The sequence below is a fragment of the Phasianus colchicus genome, chromosome 15 (assembly GCF_987193195.1).
Source record: "Phasianus colchicus chromosome 15, bPhaCol1.hap1.1, whole genome shotgun sequence".
NCBI lineage: Eukaryota > Metazoa > Chordata > Aves > Galliformes > Phasianidae > Phasianus > Phasianus colchicus.
Window position 1 is genome coordinate 8,919,121 of NC_143450.1, and position 15,932 is coordinate 8,935,052.

General features: G+C 58.6%; 1 protein-coding gene across 4 annotated transcripts; it reads right to left on the reverse strand.

The window, feature by feature from the left end:
* Positions 1-2,667: 2,667 nt before the first annotated feature.
* Positions 2,668-15,290, reverse strand: ARHGEF37 (Rho guanine nucleotide exchange factor 37). 4 transcript variants are annotated; one of them, XM_090150826.1, is made up of 14 exons: positions 14,682-15,290; positions 14,514-14,586; positions 11,763-11,977; positions 11,227-11,350; positions 10,987-11,134; positions 10,022-10,221; positions 9,050-9,180; positions 8,482-8,586; positions 7,546-7,656; positions 6,559-6,888; positions 6,262-6,390; positions 5,555-5,750; positions 4,956-5,128; positions 2,668-4,622 (listed from the first exon to the last, which is right to left on the reverse strand). In XM_090150826.1, the coding sequence occupies exons 3-14, from the start codon at positions 11,964-11,966 to the stop codon at positions 4,413-4,415; spliced, it is 2,061 nt and encodes a 686-aa protein (XP_090006952.1). In that variant the 5' UTR covers positions 11,967-11,977; positions 14,514-14,586; positions 14,682-15,290; the 3' UTR covers positions 2,668-4,412. The 4 variants fall into 4 exon arrangements, with proteins under 4 accessions (XP_090006952.1, XP_031453931.2, XP_090006953.1 ...); XM_031598071.2 differs by having other exon boundaries at positions 14,514-15,290; XM_090150827.1 differs by lacking the exons at positions 14,514-14,586; positions 14,682-15,290 and adding an exon at positions 13,661-14,472.
* Between the last annotated feature and the right edge of the window lie 642 nt (positions 15,291-15,932).

Below are 15,932 nucleotides of genomic sequence, written 5' to 3' on the forward strand. Positions count from 1 at the left end.
TCCCAGGCAGAACGCAGCCGTGTCTGGGACAAAACAAAACCGGCATTCATGAGCGGTCATTTAAATTCCCAGCAGCTGTTCCGTGCCCGCGCTGCCACTGCTCACAGACACATGCGTGGGCTGTGCCCTGGGCAGCAGACAAGCAGGTCTCTGGGTGAGCCCACCAGCAGCAGCAGCCCTGGGGATGACTTTGGATTTGGTGTGCCTGGCTCTGGTGATGCAGCCATGAGGACACGAGGAGAGCAGAGCGCAGGCCTGGCCAAGGGGTGCTGGTGCTGCTCCGCACCATTCATCCTGCAGCCTGGAGCCCTTCTGGAGGGTGCCAGGAGTGCTGTCAGAAATACGAGCAGCTGCACCCCTTACAGGATGCAGGGATCCAGCAATTACCTACATAGCATCACCTTGGGTTTGGTGGCTAGCACCCAGCTCCCAGCAGCTTAACACAAAGCTGGGCATGGCACGTCTTACTGGGTATAGACAGTTTCTCCTCTCCTAGCTGCTTGTTTCCAGGTTCAACATATCCCACTGAGGCTGGAGGCTAGCACTGCAGCTATCCGAAAAACACACAAAATGGACCCCATTTATTTTTCTTTCCTTCTCTTATTCTCCAGTCCAAACATCCAAAAACAAAGCAGTCAGTGCAAGCTGCAAATAGATCCCCTGGGTTTATATCCCAGGGAAACAACTCCTGTTCCACTGCTCCCACCCAGCGCAGCACAGTACCTGCAGGTCCTTTTCTGGGATGGGGGAGCAGAAGAGACCCTGAGTGCTCCCCAGGCTTATTTGGGGATCCCTCTGGGCAGGCATTGAGGTGAGGGCAGAACATGGCTAGCCCTGAGCTATTCTTATCACGTCCCATCTGGAGACAGAAATCTGCCTGCTGGCTTTACAATTAAAATTGAAATGATTTGATTATGGGGCTTCATTAGCAAAAACAAACAGCAGGCAGCTTTCCTCCCCCCGCCCTTCACCCATCCCTTCTTCCCCGGGGTGTGTTTAGGTGAATTCCAGCCGGGATGCTGAGCACACAAAGGGCGTTTTTGTCAGCAGTGTGCACCTATAGTTGGGAGCTGCTTGGATGTACAGAACCTGGGGGATTTGCGGTGCCCTTACAGTCCTGGGTACCACTGTGACAATCGTGAGCGGCCACCCACAGGTGCAGCAGGAGCCCTCAGGATATGGGTTTAGGCCATTTGTCACTGTGGGCAGCTGTCACCAAACCCAGCAGCCCGTGCCCTGCACCCACACCCCCTGCCACGCACACTGCCTTCACCTCAGGTGCTCTCGGGAAAGCCCCGAGGAGTGCAGCACACCCGCCAGCAGGGTCACCTTGGGGAGGGGACAGCCTGAAGGGCTCTGCCTTGGGCTGCTGCCAGGGGAGGAGGTACAGGCATGGAGAGAAGGGTGCATTGCTCCAGGACAGCCATCCTGGGCTGTGTGCTGCAGGGACACAGCAGGGATATGGGGAGCGGTGGGGGGGCACCCGGCTACCCGTGAGGGGTACCGGCAGTATGGGCTGCTCCAGCTGACTCATTTCACGTCAGGCCAGGCTGACAGCGCGGTGGCACAGAGCCTCCCCCCACCCACCGTATTTGGCTGAGCTGCAGCACAAGGAGGTGGCAGGGGCAGTGTGGGTATAGGGTTACAGCACAGGGTGAGCTATAGGGCACCACTCCATCACCCAGAGCCGGGCACCGGCCACAGGGCTCCACAACGCCAGGCTGTACCCAGCCTTCCCCCGCTCATCTCATGCCTCTGCAACACAGCAGAACTAAAGGCTGTGATGCTCTCTGCTCTGATACTGCTGTGCCTGGGACAGGGCTGATCCTGCAGCCTTGCAGCCTTCCCGCAGGAAGGAGGGCAGCAGAATTGTCCCTGTGCCTGGGCAGCACCGGCAGCATGCATGTCCTACCTAAACTTGCCTTCTGGACTAAATCCTTAACAAGATCAAGGGTTTAACTTTATCAGTGGCTGGAAGAACATGACACCTTTTCCCTGGGGCAAAGTATCTCTGTTGCCTGGCATTTCCTGCAGATCCCTGCACCATCCCACACCTGGCTCCCTCGGCATTTCCTGTCACAAAGGGGCACAGACTGTACTCCTGCAGGAAGGAAAGAGCAGAGATCCCCCCTGAGGGGATGTTCCCCCTGCTGGCAGCACAGTCCTCCACAGCCTTGCCAGCCCTCAGCCCTGGAGAGCCATCCTCAGCAGCTAGGCCCAGAGCAGGAGCACAGTGATTGATTATCTCTGTCAAGACTGTGAATAGTTTCTGAGCACGTTCAGGTGGCTCAAAAGCCATCGGTCCACCTTGGCAGTGGGGCAGCCCTGTGTTCCCTGCAGAGCAGAGGCTGATGTTGCAGTGTGCAGCATCTCTCAGCATCCCCAGGGCCATCTGAAGAGGGGAACAGGGGGAAAAATGGGGTGTGCGGCCCCAACCCAGCTGCATGTTTGGGTTTCTGCATCCACAGCAGCGGAGCTCTGCTATGGGGCTGGGAAGAAGGGAAGGGTGCATTGTGGCTGTGCTGTGGAGCTGAGCTGGGCACCATGTGAGCCAGCAGCTCATCTGGCAGCGCTGTGACAGCGGGGACATCGGCAGCAGCCAGCGGCTGGCTGGGGGGTGGGGGGAAGGCAGTAATGATGGTCCGTGTCTGCAAAGGTAGCAGAGCATGAAAGCAATTTCACACTTTATTAAACAATTCAGGTGCTGGCTGTGCAAGATGGGAGCAAGCAGTGCCGCTCATGCCTGTGCTCCTATCTCCCAGCCCTGTGGCCACCATCTGCGGGGCTCAGCCCCCCCAGCAGTGCAGCACTGCAGGTCCTGGGATCCTGCTGCACGTGCTGCTCTGCATCCAGCCCTGCGTTCCCTGCACAACACAGCCCTGCCACACGTTGCGTCCCTCGGACGGACCCAGGTTTGGGAACCAAGGCTTGTGGCTTGCATGGATGCTGTTCTTCCCTCGGCGATGCCAGCCATGCCTCGGTCACTGTGCGCCTCGCACACAAACAAGCCAGCCCAGGGCCAGAGGTCAGATCTGATCCTCGTTGTCGCACCCTCTGGGTGGACACCATCCAAATGCCAGCATGTCCAGGATATGAATCAGCTCAGGCACAGTGCCAGTGCCGAGTCCCTTGCTGGCCAGCGGAGACTGTGGGCAGCAGTGCCACCCAGTTCCACTGACACCAGAGCCCTGCACATGCTGAGACCCCAGGCTGGTGAGTGGCTGCCCCACACACGACCCTGCTGCCGTGCCGCTGCTCTGGGTGACGCCTGACCTTGAGGTGGGCACCTGGCCAGGAGCCGCCCCCCGGGCACAGGCATGTTCCACCAGCCCGGCCAGAGCGTTCCTCTCGGGAGAGCGTGTCCTCGCCGCGCTATTTAAAGGCACGCTTGTGCCCTTTATTCTTCCTCGTGGTTAGGCTGGAAGGGACCCGTGCCCTGCGCTGACCCCGAGGGAGCAGCCGGAGCCTCTGTGCGGCAGCGCTGCTACCGGTTGGGGTGATACAGTGGGAGAAGTGAGGGATGTCGATGCCCCGCGTCCTCACACCGCATAACAGCGCACGTCCCGGGGAGAGCATCCGCAGGGAACGTCCGCGGGCAGCGAGGTTCGACGCGATGCGATTGGGAACGGAAGATCCCGGAGGAGCCGCGGGCGGGAGGCGCAGCGCTGCGGAGCTGAGCTGAGCTGTGCCGGGACAGCTCCGCCACCTCGCGGCCGCGCAGCCCCAGCGTGGGCACAGGGCCGGGCACGGCACGGCCGCGCCGGAGTCTCAGTACCGTCACAGCCAAGAGCTGCGGTCGCACACGGAGCGCCTCTCACGCCGGGAGCGTCAGCGGCCCTCGGCAGCACCACACCGCAGCGCAGGGGCCAGAAGCGGGGCTTGGTGGCCGAGAGGTGACAGAGCGCCGGCCTCGGGGACAGCCCAGTGCCCGGATGCCGCTGAGCCACGTGGGTGGGCGCAGGGGAGCGGCATCCCACCCGTTCTGCGCAGAGCACACACACTGCAGAGCACAAACGGAGCCCCGTTTGCAGCACGGCAGCCTTTGCAGCTCAGACGTGATTTACTCAGGGATGGCTCTCTCATAGCCACTACAAATCCCTCTCTCACCAAAACAAATCCCTGCCGAGCTGCAGCCACATGTCACTCCATCCCAAGTCTTCTCTCCATGCTGCCCAGCAAGAAGCAAACACACATGGACGTGGCACCCTCACACCTTCCTGCCCTTGTGCACAGCAGCACAAAGCACGTCTCCCCACCTGCAACCGTGGACCCACAGCCCCTGGGCCACATCCTGCTGCTTCCCCAGGCCAGGGCTGTGCAGCCACTCCCTCTGCAACGAGCCCATCGGGTGCCAATCGGACAGCTCTCCTCCGTGAGCAGCACGAAGCCATCGGGTGCTGCGCTGGCGCTGCTCACACGGGCAGACTCCAGCCCACGGGCTCCTGCACAGGGACTGTCAGCAGGTAGCTGGAGGGCACGTAGCCCCGCTGCCCGTTCGCCTCCACCAGGCTCCACTCGGTGCTGCCCTTCTTGTCGTGTGGCTCCAGCACCACCACAGGCTGCCCTGCCTGCAGGCTGAGCTCCTGCGGGCTGCGTGCTGTGAAGGAGAAGCCAGCGACCACCTGTGAGAGCAGGAGGAGAGGAGGAAGCACTTAGCAAGAGACAGAGCTAGGAAGCAAAGGGATATGTGTGGCAGGGTAGGACCTAGAGGGGACACCAAGGACATCGATGTAGGGACATGGAGACCCTCAGTGCACGATTCCCTTGCTCTGTCCACCCCAGGTCCCAGCAAGGCAAACCTCAGCCTTACCCAGGCGGCTGTGACACTCCTGCAAGGCACACAGCTACACATGAATGGTTGTATGTGTGCTGGAAAAATAGGTCTGTGTCCCTGCCCACAACCAGAGAGCTATCAGGATCACTGGGAACAGCCCTGGGTTGTCCTCTCCTCTCACCTGGAAAGCTGGGGTGAACGTGGCCACCTGGGGTTTAGGAGCTTCAGGTGACACATAAGAATGTCGTCTTCTCTCTGTGCCACTCTCCAGGGCTGACATCTGCATCCTGGGCTGCTGGCTTTGTCCCAGGCAATAGGGCTGGAGTTTGGCAGCAGGCACAAACCCTCGGGGACCTGGAGAACATGCACACACAGGTCATGGGGTCCTACCACCTGGCACACATAGGATGGGTTGGAGGAGAAGGGAGGGGAACTTGGCTGGTAGCTGGGACAACACAGGAGCCCCATTCAAACATGTCCATTGCTAAAGTACATCCAGAGCAAAACCCCAGATAATGGGTTTCAAGACATTTCTGTGTGGACAGGACTCTCCTTTCCCAGCCTTGACACTTCACAAGTGCTCTTTTGGGGAACAATGGGGAAACCCAAGATCTACAGCCACTGGCTACAGGTGTAGCTGGGAAAGCACAGATAGGTTTGGGCTGAGCCAGCCCTGGAAAGGAGGGCCCATGAGACAATGGTTCACTGTTTCATCCAAGCTGAGGAAGTGGTTTGGGTTTGTTTTCCGACCCTGGTGCCTCCCTGCAATGCTAACAGTACCTCCAGCATCCACCAGCCATCTGCCCTTGTTGCCTTTAGTATCCACACTTTGCAGCAGAGCCACAATCTGCCCCCTTTGCAAGGTCAGGTCCATGTCTTTGCTGCCACTGATGTTGCTTGTCACTTGATAAAGTTTGTCTGGGCCATGTTTGCTCACAAGGGAAAGGACCTTCCGCTCCTCAGCAGGGTTCAGGGGCTGGAGGGAAACAAGAGACACAGGAACACTCAGTCAGACACAGGAGTCTGAGGCCCTCTGTGAGCATTTTCTATCATCAAGTGGTCACATTCCAATGGGTGCTTAGAGAAACCTCTCCACACTATTTGCTCTTCCTCACAGTTTGGAGACCAGAGATCAGAACCAGAAAAACTGAGGCTGTTCCAGCTCTGGTTATTCCCAGACAGCCTCTTCTGGAGTAGCACTGTGGCTGCAGGGATCCCCTGTGCCACTGTGTGAACCAACCTCCCCCCAACATCCTGCACCATGAGGTCTCAGACACAGCTCCTCCTCATTGTCAGCCCTTCCCTTGGCACAGACTGCCCAGGGAGGTGGTGCAGTCACCATCTCTGGAGGTGTCTAAGAACTGTGGAGATGTGGCACTAAGTGATATGGGCAGTGGGCACAGTGGAGATAGGTTGGTGGTTGGACCTGATGATCTTAGTGGTCTTTTCCAACCTTAATGAGTCTATGATTTCCAGCCTACACCTACCTGTGGCACAGGGCTTGGTGTGACAGTCTCAAACGCCTGGATGAAGGTATGGAGCTGCACTCCTGACTGCTGCAGGGTGTCCTCCACCATCCTCCAGAAAGCGGGCAGCGGCATGTGGCCATGGGGCATCTGTGAAGGACCCTGAGGTCAGTGTGAGATGCAACCAGCTCACCAGAGCTGCCATAGGTGCTGCCCCGAGCCTGCAGCCCCACAGCCCCGCTAGAAGGGAGATGGATGAACCCAGCTGAAACAGGCAAGCCTGGATGAGCACAAGAACACCTGCTCTCCTCTTCTCACCTGCTCTAGTTCCTTTTTAGCCTCATGCAGAACCTCTGCGGCCAAGTCCTGCTGCAGGACACAGAAGGAGCCCAGGAGCTGTCCCAGGAGCTGCATGGCCACCTGGTTGAAGCGCGGGAGCTCAGCCACAAGCAGGGCATTGATGGCCAGATAGGTGTTCATGGCTGCTTCCTCATCATATGACACGCTGCCTGTTTCGCTCTTCCTCTCCTGAATCTCCTCGTAGTCCAGCAGCTTGTCCAGGCGCTTCTTGACCAGCTGCTGCGGCCCCACCAGCATCTCTGCCAGGCTGCAGAGGGGCTGCCAGACCAGCCTGTCCAGCCGGCGCCTCTGTGGGATGACAAAACCCAAATCTCCATGGGAACCCCACTGGACAGGCCCCGCTGTCTGCATGCAACACTATCTTATGCATTAGAAAAGGCTTGGGGGCCTGCTGGGGGACTTGTGTGGAGTAGAGGCTTGTGAGGCACCCTTCCCTGAATGCACATGGGATACCAACCACAGCAAACCCTTAGTAGAGCGGTCATGTATGCTGTGATTCAAAACTTGGGCTGCCCCAGCAGAAGACCAGATGTGAGCACCTACATGTACACTGTCCCACGGGCTGGTGCAGTGCGCATGCCAGCAGAGTGCCAGAGGTCCTCAGCCCATGATCTGAGTGCTTACCCCGTGTCCCACCCTGTGCAGCATGGGCATGGGAAGGGCTGGTGCTCCCTATAGGGGAACTGACATCCAGTCTGGGGATCTGTCTGCCTTGCCACACTCTGCACTGCTTGGAAGCCCATCCTGGTCTGATGAGTGGGGCTGATGGCAGACACCATCTACGGAATGCTGTTGGGCTCCGAAAGCTGAATGTTGATAAGGATGCTCCCTGCACCGGGCCACTCTGAACCCCACTCTCTGTTTCCCCTGCCCTGGCAGCCCTGGCAGAAGGTGTGAGAGACGCTTGGCTCTGATCCCAAAGGAGCTCTGCAGAGGAGCACTCACAAACTCCGGGAACACAGCGCAGTGGAGGTGCTCTGCGAGGCGGCGGTACTGCTGGGCAGGGCCCTCCTCCATCTGCAGCTCACACTTGTGTGGGGTGGGCAGCAGGAACGCCTGGAAGAGAGAAAGCAATCAGGGCAGGCCTCCAGGAGCTGCCCAGCATCGTGCAGCATCCTGTAACTATCCCAGCAGCATGGGAGCTTCCCTCCATACATGTTCTGCACACAAATATAAGGGAGAGAAGGAACAGCCATTCCCTGCCACATCTCACTAGCACATAGACTGCCGTCCTCCTGTGTTCTTCTCTTTTTATGCACTGTTTGGGCTACAAGGAGTCATTCTGTCCCCTTTTCCTTCATCTCATCCCAGTGTGGGGAACCGTTCTCAATACTTTCAGGACAAGGTCTTTCCATCCTGACATTGGTGCTCTCTGACCCCTCTGCCATTTTCTGAGATCTTCCTGACAGTCTTTTTGCCATCACTCATACTTTCATTTCCTTCAGACAGCCTGAAGGATCTCTATGAGAAGATTACAGCAATTACTGACCCAGGTCACTCAGAAGGGAAGTCTGCTGCCATGCCTCATCTGAGGACACTTGTGCCTTATACCTGGTAAAGCAAGAATTTCTAGGCTGAACAACACTGAGCACTTCCAGCCATTTGATACTTTGAAATGATAATCAGTGTTAGGAATGACTTTTCTCAACTGACACTCAGCTCTGCCAGTGAAGCCTTAGCTTCATTTCAGTCTCCAGTGGATGGAAGCAACCCTCTGAGGCTGTGAGGTCCCCAGCACAACACCACATTTCAGCTGAGAAACACAAATCCCTGAGCACCTACAGCTGTTGTTTGCAGAGGGCTTAGGGATGTCCTGCAGCCCCCAGACCGGGTCCTGAGGTCTGGATGGGGAAAGTTGCCTGCACACAGTCAGGGTTTTACCTCTAAGTGCTTCAGGTAGGATGCCACGTTCTCCTTCAGTGCAGCCACGCTGGATGCCACGCTCTGGAATTTCTCTTCCAGGTCATCATACTCCTTGTCCTCTGTCTGCAAGGCAAGGGGTGGCTTGTCTCCGTGCAGGCAGAACAGGGAGCAGTGGGGGCAAAGGTGACGCCAACACAAGGTGCAGCCTGAAGCTGGATGGGGGGAGAGCCTGAGGGGCTCCAGGAATTTGACAAGGGCCACGATCCGGGGTGGTTGGGCACTACATGGGATGTGGTGCTGGGGAAAATACCGTAACTGCAAACAGTGCTCTGAGTCACTGGTTGTGCATCCTTTTGCTGGGATGCTCTACGGGTCTGAAGGGCTTTCGGAGGTCCCCTTTGATACAGGTCTGCGCCTGCACAGCGGCTAGAACTGGGGACCAACAGCCACACTGGGTCACCTAGCAGGCGGACAGGGGCTTACATGACAGCACAGGCCGCTGGGTGTCAGCACCGGGCTCGGCTCTCCCCGCCTCGGTGCAGGAGGAAAGCCCCAGAAGCAGCAGAGGAGGGAGGTAGGCTCGCACCTTGGCCACGATGCCGGCCTCGTGCATGAGGAGCCGGCTCAGCCGCGTGGTCTTCTTGGCGATGGAGTGGGTGTTGAGCCGAGCGAAGCGGTCCCGCAGCGTCAGCTGCTCAGCCTTGTTGTACTTGGTGGCTGCCTCGGGAGACACGAGAGGGGGAGGAGAGATGCTGGTGAGCAGCCTGACGGCCCCGAAGTGAGGGGCTGCTCACACAGCTGCTCATCTGTACAGTGGGACCCCGAGGATGTTCTGGCTTCATTCATAGGACAACAGTGCTCTGGGACCAGAAATCCTGCCTGTAGCCACAAGCAAACCAGTGCAGATCTGAGTCCTGCAGTGCTGTGTCCTGGCTGTTCTCTGCAGGCAGGCATGCCCCTATCACAGCCCTGCAGCCTCGCTGCACGGTGCTGGGGCAGCTGCTGGGATGCTGGTGTGACCCAGAGAACAGTGTGGCTGCAGAAGCTTTATAGCAGCAGCCTGAATAGGTGAAACGGAAAATGCAAGGCGAGAACAGCAGCAAGGCTGGGGCTGATCAACAGAATAAGCACAACCCACATCAAAGAAGGGCAGCCCCAGGGAAACTACCGTGAAAACCAAAAAGCAGAGTGAGCTCGCATTTGTGGGGAGCTTGATTTCTCCTATCCCAGGGGCAGGATTGTTCCTTCAATTCCCCAGCTTAGGGAATGCAGATGGGCCAGTTTGTGCTCACTCCTATGCCACCCTGCTCCTGCAGCTTGCCCAGAGTGCAGCACCCTCCCTGAGCCAGGTACCACAGTGCCAGGAGCTGCTGGGACACAGCCCAGCCTGCAGCCCCACCTGGCAGGATGGCTGAAGGACAGGAGAAAGGGAGAGCTTTGAACTGACTTGAATAGGAATCAGTGCAACACCAATGGGACACAACCTGGGTCGAACTGAGCCTCCCCAGGCACCCGCTGCCTGTGCCATGCCCCCTGCCTGAATTGTGCCCCTGCTCACCCACTTCCTGGCGCCGCTTGTACTCGTTGATGTTGGCATTGACCTGGGTCATGGCACGCACGGCTGCAGCGAGGGCCGCGTGATTGCTGGTGCCGGCAGGGGTGTTCTCCAGGATCTTGCCCAGCAGCAGTGGGTATTTGGTGACTCTCTGCACTGGCATCACCAGGAAGAAGCTGAGGTCCGAGGCGCTCGTGTGAGGCCTGAAGAAGGGGGGAACTCTGTGAGGCTGGTGTGGAGGACAGCCTTGATGCTCCTCTGGGCTTCTCTGCAAGCATTTTGGGGATAACCTGACCCTTCTCCAGCACCAAGAAAACTTTGCTGCCTGGCATCCAGAGTTGAGCTGTGCCTGGATTTCTGGCCATGAACCCCAGCTGTGCACCCCCAGGCAGTGCTCACTGGTGTGATATCCCTGCCAACCCCAAAGGCAGTTTCAGGCCTGAGCAGGCATCTGGTGCTCCTGAACAGAACTGTGCTTGACTTGCTGAGAGGTGCAGGACAGATACCCCAGGCTGTGTGCACAGACCCCCTCTCTTCTGCACATCATCTGCACTCCAAGCAGGTGGAAATGCCAGTCGTTTGTAGTGTTTGTGACCACGCTGATGGAGCAGGAGGGGTCCGCCACATCCGCTGGGGCCAGCCTGTCTCTCTGCTCATACAGGGGAATGCATGTTCTCTGTGGCACAGCCCCTTTGGGTGGCAGTGATGCGGGGGAAAGGAGCAGGCAGAAGCCATGGGTGCCACCCCACCATAGGTTTGGGGTCCACAATAAAAGATCCCCAAACTGTAGCACTCCTTTGGCAGGTCTGAGAGGATGCAGGAGAGGCTGCCAGCAGCTACACCACACAATGCTGCGAAGATGTGGCACTCAGCTAGGTGCCCCAGAGCAGGTACCCATCCATGAAGGGAGCTCATTTAGAGAGGAAAAGGGCAAGGCCACTAGGGAGGGGATGGCAGTGGGTACCTACACTGTCGTGGTCAGGGTGTCCATGATCTCCTCCTGCAGCCTGGGGTCCTTGCGGTAGCTCTCCACCAGCAGGAGAGCGTGCTCATAACTGGCACAGTAAATCTTGTAGACCATCTCCATCTCCTCCTTGAACTCCTGGAACAGAGTGCCTGAAGGAGGAGGGTCAGGCTGAATGGGATAGCTCTCTTCTATGGGAAGGGGTCTCCTCCCCACGTACAGTATGAGTTTGCTTTCCACTTACTGATGCTGAGCAGCTGCTCATGCTCCTGGGTAGCAGTGTCCTGAAGTCCCCTCAGGAACCGTCTGGAGACATGGAGGATGTCATCAATGTTAGAGAAGAGTCCTTCCAGGTCAAGACCAGGCAGCTGGAAGGAACACAGTTGCCCCAGAACAAGCCAAATAGATGAGATGGAGGTGGACCTGGCATTGTGGAGTCATCTGCACTCTCTCAACACCAGTGTCCTTCCAGCAGCCTCATGTGACATCTGAGGAGCTGGAAACGCTCCATTTCAAGAGGCATTTGGAGATAAGACCTGGCTTTGTTCCCAAGCAGGACAAGGCCTTTCTAACATTACAGATGCATAGTTAAAGTCTTCGGATGGCTGTACTGGCTAAGACATAATGTCTGCTCAACCCACGACCCTGCCTGATGGGGGCAGCTGGGGAGCTGGAAGGATCAGGGCACAGGTAGTGGCCTCCCAGCTGACATCAGCATCGGCCCTGCTGGGATCTGGGAGCCCCATTGCTCCCAGCACATTCACCCTACAGCCCCCTCACCTGCTTCTTCTGGAGGTGTGCCCGGATGTCAGACAGGCACAGCTGGAGGTTGTGCACATAGCTGGCTTCAGTGGTGATGAGCTCCTCCACAGCCAGCCGCTGGCTGTGCTCCATCCTCTCACAGAGCATCACCTCCTCATAGATGTGTGCATCATGGTCGGCTGTGTCCTCAGCAAGTGGCTCTTCTGCGTGGGTGCTTGCCATGTCAAGATGCTCTGCAAGAGTGGCTTTGGGTCAGGGGTTGAGCTGCAGCTACAGGAACTGGTGCTCTGGGTGTCCAGCTTGGCACCCACACTTGGCCCACTTATGCCAGGGGACAGAGAGCACTTCCATGGGCACATCTGTGGGATGCACACTTGCTCCAGGGGACAACAAGCCATCCACATCTACAAGCAAGGCTTTCCTACCACTGATAAGGTCTGGATGGATAGGGCAATATACTCCAAAATCATAAAACCATAAAATGCTGAGAGCGAAAAGTAGGCTGGCTGTCAAGGGCAGGCACCCACGTGAGGCAGATGGGGACATGCTGAGCAGTCGTGCCCAAATCCCAGTGGCCAGAGCAGCACCCCGGCACCAGCTGTGTGCCCCTCCCCAAGAGGAGCACAGGGCTCCGCCACCTCCGCACCCGCTCCAGCACTGCTCCGGCTGGCTGTCACTGCTCAGGCAGTGCCTGGCGTGCTGCCTTGCATTCAAGTGTCTTTTTCAAAGTACAAAGAGTGTTTATGTGACGCCTGAACAACAGGCATTTCTATGGGAGGGAGAGCTGATTTACAAACTGGGGGGAGAAGTGGGCAAAGGCGTGAGTGCCTGTGCCAGAGGCGCTGGGAGCCCCTGGTGCTCAGAGTGCTTTTTGCAGAAGTGCTGCTCCGGCTCCCTCTCTTGTAGAGAGCACAAAATCTGGGAGCTGATTCACTGCATTTCCTTCCCAGGGAACATCCCCTGCTTAAGCTGGTGCTGAGGAGAAAGGCGCAGCTCTCCAGGGGCACAGACAGTGCTCAGCTTGGGCGGCATGAGGCGGGAGGCCTTGAGACGCAGCCAGCCTATGGCAGCCTGGCCTCCCGCACAGCTGCACAGCCCTGGTGCACGTGGTGGGAACGGAGAGCTGAGCCAGAGCCTCTGCTGGGGGCTGCTCCAGCAAATGTTGGGTGCTGCAGCAGTGAGTGCCCCTGCCTGGCAAATGCCCGCAGCTGCTCTGGAGGAGAGCTAGACTTGGCAGGAACACAAATACGTGCGCTAAGACAGCAGGCACGGTGCCTCTGCCTGCTCTATAGGAGAACTCTACCCTGTTAGCTGTCATCCCAACCCCCTGTGTATCTGTGGCTGCCACAGGACACTGTTCTGTGCTCTGCTGGGTGCCTCGGAGGTCCCCAGACAGTGGGATGTACCCCAGAGATGAGCAGATGATTGGGGCTGGAGCTGGAAGTGCTTCGAGCTCTGTACGGCAGTGGGGCACATAAATGCAGGGACCGAGGGGAAGGCAGCGCTCGGGGTGCTGCCGTGCTCTCTGGACCCACCGCGCTGTGCAGCTCTGCCCCACTCCCCACTCGATGGACCAAGCTCTGAGTGCCACCGGTCCCCATGCCGATATGGGGACCGCCGTACTCCCACGCTCTGGGAACGGCTCCCAGGCCGGGAAACCTCTTTGCGCCCCCATCTGAAACGGCGGAGAAACAACAAAATTAAAAAGAAGCCGTTCTGACAGCTCAGAGAGAGGAGCAGGTTTGATTCCCCGGCTCTCCCCTCGGCCTGCTACAGATCGGCGCTACGCCGCTGCCTCGGAGCATCCCTGCAGGAGAGCTGCACCCGGGGGAGGGCAGGGGCTGCTGGCCCCCAGCTCCCACCCCGCAGCCCCCGGTGCCCGAGACCCCCCCGCCCGAGCCCGACCCCGCTCTTACCTGCAGGGCCGGCGCCGGGAGCCGCGGCCGCGCTGCCGCAGCGGGGGGAGCTCAATGACAGCGCTGCGGCAGGCCGAGGGTGGCACGGGAGGCACGGGACGGCCCCCGGCGAGCGGTGTCAGGGTCCGCCCGCAACGCCCGGGGGAGCGGCGAGGAGGAGCGCGGCGGCGGCGGCTCCGCACCGCCCGCAGATGCCCCCCCCGAGTCTGATAGGAGAGGAGCGGCGGCGAGGGGGTGGGGAGACCGCGCCTGCAGCCGGTGCCCGAACGCCAAGCCGGGTCAACCCCGCAGCGGCTGCGGAGCTCCGGCTGCGGCTGGCTGGAGGCTGTGCGGAGCTCCCCGCTGCTGCGCGACCCGGCGCTCCGCGGCTGTTTTATTGTGGCTTTGCTCCCGGCTGTGCGGGGCTGGAGTTGCCCGGCGCGACCCGGTGCGGCGCCTGGGCGCCCGCTCTGCTGGCGCTGCCCTGCTGCTGAGCCGCAGAACGGGGTTCGGAGAAGGCAGAAATGAAAAGTCAAAATATAGCCGAGGAAGCGGTGCTACCGGGACTCAGGGACGTTTTGGGCTGTAGGTTTTTTTCGCTTGTGAAGTATTTGCATCCTTGTAAACAAGCTATTGAGACGGCAGCAGCTGATACACAGCCAACTCCCGCCGCCCCCAGCGCGTCCATCCAACCACAGGGACGTGACAGCCGCACCTGGATTTTTCCAGGCTGACACACAGCATCCAGAAGTGGCACAGTGAAAGGACACACGTAGGGGCTTACAGAGGGGAACACTGGGCAGACACATGGCTACGCGGGGATGGGGCCATGAGTGCAAGCAACCCACACAGGGGCTGGCAGCAAAGGCCTTACCTGGCTCTGACAGCAGGGATGCAGATTTTCTTTCTCCCCCGCAGCAGGGACTCAAGCCTCAGCCAGGGACAATCTGGAGCAGCGGAAAGCCCGGCCAGGTGGCTCTGGGGACAGCATCTCAGCAGTGTCAGGAGCTTCCCGGCTCCATCCTCGGGCAGGCACACTTACCACCACATCCAACGAAGCCGTGGAGGTATGTCACTGCCTTTGGCTCCCATCAGCACCCGGTGCCGTGTCACACCGTGGCTGGCAGCGCTCTCCTCCCAGCGCGTCCCTTACCCCAGCAGCCAGGGCAGTGGGGCAGCATTCCCGGCTGTCTGCTCCGCCCCAGACGGGTCATGCTGTGGGTGTTCCCCCAGGCATGTTTTCAATTCCAATCGGTATTATCGGATGCTTGATAGGACAGCTACGGTGATTTCCTTGCAAGACCACTGTGCTGCCAAATGATTTCCCCAGTGTGAGCAGTTTCCTTCCTGCTGTGCTGCTCGCCCTGTTCTCTTCCTATCCAGCACCAAGCTGGGGCTGCACAGCTCCACGCAGACGTGCTGTCACCACTCCGGAGCTCACAAGGAGTCAGGAAGGCATGGGAGCGGGCTGGCTGCCACTGCCAGGCTCTGGTTACAGGGAAAAGCAAATAGGCGCATGCTGGTCTAGCACAATTGTTTATGTTTCCAGGTTTCGATAAGCCAATCTAAAGAGCCCTGGTCTCTTCTCCACCCCGTTGGCACTGGCTGTTGTAGCCTTGTGGCCTTAGACCCTGCAGACATGTGATCCAGCAGCATGGCACAGAGAGGCACGCAGAAAGGCGCAGCGCTGCGGAGGCGGCAGGGCAGGACTGCCTCCTCCTGCTGGGCTCCCTGGTTTGTGCAACCTCGGTGCATGCCTTTTTTTGCTCGCAGCTTCTCCAGAGCCACCCGCACACACCACTGGCTCTGCTTGCGCCCACAGCTGCGGCAGGAGCACCCAGCAGAGAGGGCAGCCCCTCGACATCTCACCACAAACTGAACCACTCCTGGAGAGCTGTTTGCAGCTGATGGGCCAGAGCAGGGGGATTTTCCCAATTGCACGAAAGGTTAAGGCTCAGGTAGCTCAGTTGGAAGCTGGAGCCGTCAGGGGGCTCTGTGGGAACGCGGCAGATGTGTTGTGCGTTAGTCAGGGCTTGCTCAGAAAGCAGGTGCAACTTCCAGCCGTGCAAAGTGCAGCAGCCCTGGGTATGCCCAGTTCCAGCAGGCAGGGCTTCTTCTCAGAGCAGCACGTTTGCACAGGAAAGCAGTGTTTCCTTTATTTAATCTTTTCCATTATTACTGTTCTTTGGATTTCTTTCCTGTCTTGAAAGGGCTTCATGACCACACACTGCTATCAGCCGTTCGTGTTGGAAGTGAAAACACACAGAAAAAAAACAACTGCTCAAGAATACGG